This window comes from Mus caroli, unplaced genomic scaffold, assembly GCF_978045245.1.
Source record: "Mus caroli unplaced genomic scaffold, Mus_caroli_1 scaffold_16, whole genome shotgun sequence".
Classification (NCBI taxonomy): domain Eukaryota; kingdom Metazoa; phylum Chordata; class Mammalia; order Rodentia; family Muridae; genus Mus; species Mus caroli.
In genome coordinates, this window is record NW_028227271.1 from 72,290,973 (window position 1) to 72,298,105 (window position 7,133).

Consider the following 7,133-nt stretch of genomic DNA (forward strand, 5'->3'; position numbering starts at 1 on the left):
ACCCTGCAAGTGCACACCTTGGAGATTAAAGAACAGCAATCACTAGATTTGAGACATAAGAGAAGCAAGCTACTCTTCTTTGTCCCTTCTTCAAGCGGGAGTGATACTCACCTGCAGCATGCCATTCCTTCTAGAACTAACTGGCTGCCTGAGTTCAGGGTTATCTAGACTTGGTGTGATGTGGGGACAGGGAGGAGAGGAAGGTGGGGGCTGCTGCTCTGTTCCTTGGGTAACTGAGTTGGAGACTATGGGAAGATGAAAGGTACCATGGTTCTTGTTCCCAAGAGGATGCATCCATATTTGGATCTTCTGAAGCATGTCCTCTGTGTGTAGCATGTCTTGGGTTACAAACTCTGTGGCTTAGTCTGTGCTCCTGGTGACGATCAACTCTAAACACAGATACATTTTACACCATCACACCTGAAATACAAACTAAAGATAATTGTGAGACAGCTTGTTTTACATCAGCCCCTAAAGCAAAAGGATTCTGAATTGATTTTAGAAGTGTGTGTATGCAACTGAGGTTGACTATGTATAACATACACACACACACACACACACACACACACACACACACACACACACACACATTTATTTTGCTTAGTTTCCAAAGTCATCTTCCAAAGAGAAAATATATCTGTGTTTCAAGTACATGGAAAGATGGAAATGCCATGAGCCCCATCCATACCTACTGATGTTGCTTCATTAGGAAGACATGTGATGTGGGAATGTCAAATTGTTACTATCAATCAAAAGGACCCCCAGGCTGAGTGTACAAATGCAAAGTGAAAATTCTTTACAAGTCATTGTCTATTGAGGGTGTGCAAGTATAGGAAATGAAAAGCTCTGTTCTCTTCTTCTCTCTTTGTCTTCGTCCTTCAACTCTCCTACCTTTTAAAAGTCGGTCTATTCTTCCTCCTTCTCTGTCAATCATCCTTCTTATCAGTCAGTGAGATGTATACCAAGTTTTCTGGTCTTGGAGTAGATGTGCATGCTCTCAAGGACTGAGAAGGTCTGGCTGCCCTCAGCTTCCTTTAGTACTTGAAGAAGAAGGGTAGCCTTACTGTATGTGACTCCAACAACAACAACAAAAACAAAAACCAGAAAAGATATTCTTGGTTCGTGTAATCAAGATATACACAATCAACCCATTCAAGTCTGGGACAGGGTCTGAATCTAGGCAATGAACACAGGATGCTTTAGTGTTCTGTCCTTCTGGTATTATAAGTTCAGTCTTGGGCTTTTACTCTCCTTTAAATGCTTTACTTGGAGAAAATTACAGATTCACATGCACTGCAGCAAATCATACTGAAAGACCTAGACTCCATTTGCCCTGGTTTCTCAATGACATCATCTTGCAAGGTGATATTTCCACATGACTACTGGGATATGGACCTTGATGTCATATCATGTGTTGGGCTTTGATCATCAATTTACTCTTTGAAATGATGAAGCCTCAGGTTGGACAATTAAGATGGCATTATACAGGCTTCTGAGCAGGATGTCTTGTTGGCTGAGTGATGAGTAGCAGGCACTGGCAAGTCACTGAGTCTTGGGTTCCTTGAGGTGACCCAAGCTCTTGCACAATGACAACACTTACAATGGACAGTGAACATTTTTGCATTTCGTTTCAGCTTAGGGTTTCCTAAAATTAAGACAATCGAGTGTAATGAGGGGTACATACCAATAACCAATAAGCAGAATGCAAACGTTCTGCTTCCAAGATGGAGGCCTTGGGTACAGATCAGAACAGCCACCATGTCATGGGAGAGATAGAGGATGAGGAAGGACAGAATGGAGAGCATCCCACTGACGAGGGCATGTCTGCTAGGTTCCCTAGTGCCCACCATAGTCCTCATCTGCCGGCTGTGGTTCCACAGGGAGCACAACAAGAGCAGAACAGCCACAGTGAAGACGAGAAATGGCAGTGTGAGCCCAAAGACTAAGACTGAGAGTAGTGTGGCATGTGCTGGCCTGACCCGAGTTGTATTTTTAGAAAAAAAGCTTATAAAGATTTGTTTAGGAAGTTCTGAAGTCTCTCTGCTATGGATGAAAGTAGTAACAGTTACATAGACCACAGATGCCAGGATCAGCCATGGCACCAACCTGGATATCCTCATCTTCAGCCACAGAAAGAGGGGGTGAGGGATGGTCGCAATCTTGGCACAGTAGAAAACACCAAGCCATGTGGCAAACCAGAGACTCAGTTCATTTATAATGTAGACAAAGGTAACATTGTCAGCAAATAACGTGTGTCTCACCAAACAGGATAGACCCAGCTGTGCAAACAATATACACAATTGCAGAATGATCCGAGAAGTCGCCAGGCAAAAAAGAAGCAGATCCAGTGGGGCCATTTTCTTCCACATGATCAAGTCGATGGCATTGACAACCACAATGAGGCCATTTGCCAAGACCCCAGTAAAAAACTGCACTGCCACAACCAGAAGGAAGAAGAACATATGACCTTCCATCATTTTAAAATAGAAGAACCAATGACTTCTTTAAATGATACATAGAGTCATGCACAGTCTCAGCCATGTATGATTTCTGCTTCCTTTCAATTAGACCAAGGTTCCTTTGGAGATGATGCCAACCCAAAGACAATGGAAGAGGAAGGTGGGGCTCATTTGTTTATAGTGCTGCCTTCTCAACTCAATGTCAGTCAAATAAGGAAGAGATACCATAGAAACGAACTGTGCCTTATGACAGCTTTTGCATTTTTCAGGTCTTCTTAAGTGTCAGAGTCATCACAAGTAAATCATGCAACCAGAAGCCTCCAGGTACCTAGTGAGGACCACCTTCATGCCTTGCCTTACTTAATTATGATTCTCCTTAATGCTAATGGGGCATCCTGGAGCATCCTACAAAAACAAATCACTTCTGTCAGAGTGATGTCACGGAGGTAGGAATATAAGTCTCCTATGCATTAGTTCTCTAGGCTGCAGAGCCAGCAACCCAGGATCACCTCAAACACTGTTAAATAATAAACCATACATGATAAAACACAAGGCTAAAGCATGTTAGGAAGATGGCTCGGTGGGTAAAATACTTGCTTCACAAGCATGGGGACCTGAGTTCAATCCCCCAGAAGTCACAGTTTTAAGAACACTAGCTGTGGCAATAACATACTTACCTGCCCTCCAGTGTCAAGGAAACAGAGACCACAGATCTCTGGGTTCACTGGTAAGTCAGATTAGCAGACTCTTCAGTCTAATGGTCTCCCAACAAAGCTATTTCAGCTGAATCTAGCCAGATCTCATAAAAACAAGGTGGACCATGCCCTTGAGGAGTAAGACCCATGGTTGGACCCTGGTTTCCACACAAATGAGCACCCTCAAGATGAACATGTAACATTCGTATGCACAAAGCTTAGTAATACAGTTTATATATACATATACATATACATATACATATATATATATATATATATATATATATATATATATATATATATATACAGACACTGGACAAAGCCTAAGGAAGGTCACACATAAGGAAATGAAGGCCTTACTCAGAATCCGCATGAATCATCACCCATGATGACCCAATGACCCAGAGTTTGAAACCTTTGCTCTGTTTTCCTTCCAAAATAATGAAAACCTTACAACAGCCAGGAAGTAAAGGGGCAAGTGATGGGTTGCTGTAATCGTTCCACAGATGAGAGTAAAACAAGCAAACATTGTAATGTTTAGAGGATGCCACTGCTGAGCTAACCCATATTGGTTTCATCCTTAATGAGTTTGAAATGAAAAATTGTTTTATTTGGTAGAGGGAAGGAACTCCCATGTAATCAATTTAGAATGGCTCTCAGACTTGACTCTGCCAATTAGATGATAACATCACATCACATCACATCACATCTCCAGCCTGTGACAATCAAAGACATTTCCAGACAGTACCAAATGATTCTGGTGACAAAATCATCATGATTAAAAGCCATAATCCCAACAAAAGCAAGAACAATACCGTTTCCAGGTGCTGCTCAAAGGTGTGGTAGTCTGAATAAAAATGACCTCCATAGGCTCATAGGGAGAAACATTAATTGAAAGGATTGGAACATGTGACCTTGTTTGAGTAGGTGTGGCCTTATTGGAGGAAGTGTATCACTGGTGGTAGGCTTTGAGGTTTCAGGAGCTCAAGCCAGCCCTGGTGCCTCACTCTCTCTTCCTGCTGCCTGCAGCCAGGATGTCTGCCTGTGTGCCTCCATGTCAATAATGGACTAAACCTCCGAAGTGTAAGCTAGACCCAATTAAATATTTTCCTTTATAAAAGCTGCCATGGTCATGGTGTCTCTTCACAGCAATACCAACCCTAACTAAGACATAATACTAAAGGCACAATAAGTGAATCCTGTGTTTAATATGAGTTCCTTAGAGAATTCATTGGCAGAGTGAAAACTGAGGACAGTTTATAAACGTTGGGTAAATTAAAACTTCCAGCTTAGTACTTAATAAAATGCGCACCAGATCCTGTAACAAGGTGTAACTCCTTCTGGATACATGTTACTTTGCCCCAGGGGGTCAGACAGGATTCTCCCCACAACCTTATTTATAGACAACTAGAAGAGGAAGGACGAAAAGTTAAGTGACAGTCACTCTCCTTAAGACACTATTGCTCTGTGAATTCTTAACAGTTTCATGTAGGGTTGCCTCATCTTTGGTGAGGTGGAGGGAACCAACAGGAAAGCTCTCAGGCAGCAGTCAAGGGAGGCAGTTTGGGAGTGGACACTCCCACATAGATCCAAGTTGGAGGAGCATCCTGATGGGACAAGAGTCATTCTTCTTCCTCTGTTGAAAGGAAGGACCTTCAATGCAAGCCACTTTCCTTTTGCATATTGCTAGCTAAGAAAGCAAAGTGGAGGAGCGCCCATCTACGGCAGAGTGAAGCTGTGAACTCCAAAGGGAAAAAACCCATGGTCTTCCTCATTTTCTCACTCAAGCCTTCTGCTTCCATTGCAAACGTGACTGCTTGCCTTAAGCACCATGAGGCTCGCCACTCACTCATGCATTCACTCATCCATTCATTGCTTGGCTTGTGAAGTAGAACCAAACTCAACTACAACACAGCAGAGGGCAGGGTGAGACACAAGTCCTGACCAACAGGCACACAACCCTAACAGTTCACTTTGTCTCTTCTAGCATGGCCATGTTATTTACAGCATGGATCAGTCCTTGGTGTGCTTCCAGCATGGGCCATAGACAGTTCGCCATTGCAAACTAGATCACTAGAGCATGCATACCACGAAAGAGCAGAGGGAAGGCTTGAGCCCAGAGCAACAGTATAACCTCTCAGTGCTGACAGAAAAACAGAAGAGGGAACACACAATCTGCCAGGAAGTTCAATCATGCCCAACCCTAAGTGCCTCTTGCATCCTAGCATCTGTAGAGGCTACCGGATTCTCAGATAGTTCATTGTAACTTGTTAGAACTAGCCTGAAGGATAGAGACACCAGAGGGGGGAAAACACAAGTCATAAGGATTAAGCTACAGCTTTTTTATTACAATTTTTGTCATTGCACTGGCTGGTTTTGTGTGTGAACTCGACACAAGCTGGAGTTATCTCAGAGAAAGGAGCCTCCTTTGAGGAAATGCCTCCATGAGATTCAGCTGTAAGGCATTTGCTCAATTAGTGATCAAGGTGAAAGTGCCCAGCCCACTGTGGTTGGTGTCATCCCTGGGTCTTATCCCTATAAGAAAGCAAGCTGAGCAAGCCAAGGGAAGCAAGCCAGTAAGCAGCATCCCTCTGTGGCTTCTGCATCAGCTCCTTCCTCCAGGGTCCTACCCTGTTTGATTTCCAGTCTCGACTTCTTTGGTGATGAACAGCAATGTGGAAGTGTAAGCCGAATAAACACTTTCCTCCCCAGCTTCCTTCTTGGTCATGATGTTTGTGCAGGAATAGAAACCCTGACTAAGACAGTCATTTTCTCTTCACTGAGAACAACTCTCAGAAGCATGACACCCCGGGAACAAGAGCTGCCACCAGCTTGTCTGAGACAGCCATGACTTCTTGTGTTATGTGGGTGTGCATGCATGTGGAGGTGCAGGTACGTAAAGGTGTGTACAAGTGTGCAAGTGCATGTGTGTGCCAGTCCATGTGCACACGTGTGCATGTATGAAGAGAAATCAGAAGTTAACCTTTGGTGTATTATTCCCCAGGATTCCAGCCATGTTGGTTTTCAAAACATGGTCTTTCAGAGGATGGCAATGCACAGATTCAGCTAGGCTGGCTCTTTAGTGAGCTCCACAGAAGGATTCCGTCTCTTTGATAATGGGGTTACAAACATTTGCCACCACACCTAACTTGATTTACCTGGGTTTCTTAGGGGGATTGAACTCAGGTTCTTATGCTTTCAAGGTAAACATTTTACCAGCTGACCTATGACCCCAAAAGAACATCTTGTCATTTTGTTGGTGGTTCTTGAGAACCAGGGCCTTGCTTTTTCTAGACAAGGGCTCTGTCACCAAACTACACCTCCATGCCTGGAACATCTTTCACCAAGTGATGGTAAAATAAGAGTGTCTGTGAATGGCAGGTAGAAACGATGGGATTGCTATTGAATGACCCATTCATCACCAAAAAGCTGCCTATCAGTGTTCATAAAAGACCTCCAGGGTCAGATCCTCCAGTCTCTCTTAGGAGTCTATTGTGTCAATCAAAGTAGCTTTGGGCCTTGACTGTAGTGTTGTACTAGGTAAGAGTGAGCTAAATACATTAATGATCAATGAAACAAATTAAAGAAAAGCTGCTTCCCAAGTGAGAGCCACTTTGGGTCTTTCAGGAGGTTTCTTTTAGTGCAAAAAAAAAAAAATCAGAAAATCCCTGGTGCCGAAATGAAAACCATACACGTCTGGCTTCACCTGTCAGTCAGCGGCTCAAAATGTTGACAGTTTTACACGGACAAATGGCTTGGAACAGATGGTTCAGGACCCAATGAGAAGACATTCACATGATCATTACCCCATATTACCCTGATTAAATGTGTTCACTCGCACTCATCTGTAATGAGCACTCATTAAAGGAGACAGCACTAAATATTCTTGAGGGAACTGACAGGCGGAAAAAGTTGCTTATTTATATTCAAATCGTTTAGCTGCTAGAAAGGAAGTGTGACCTTTTTCACATGCAGCTAC

At 43.3% G+C, this 7,133-nt stretch overlaps 1 protein-coding gene across 1 annotated transcript; it reads right to left on the minus strand.

The window, feature by feature from the left end:
• Nucleotides 1-1,469: 1,469 nt before the first annotated feature.
• Nucleotides 1,470-2,477, minus strand: Tas2r1 (taste 2 receptor member 1). The gene has a single exon (XM_021184352.1). It carries the CDS (start codon nucleotides 2,475-2,477, stop codon nucleotides 1,470-1,472), a length of 1,008 nt encoding a protein of 335 aa, XP_021040011.1.
• Nucleotides 2,478-7,133: the final 4,656 nt, after the last annotated feature.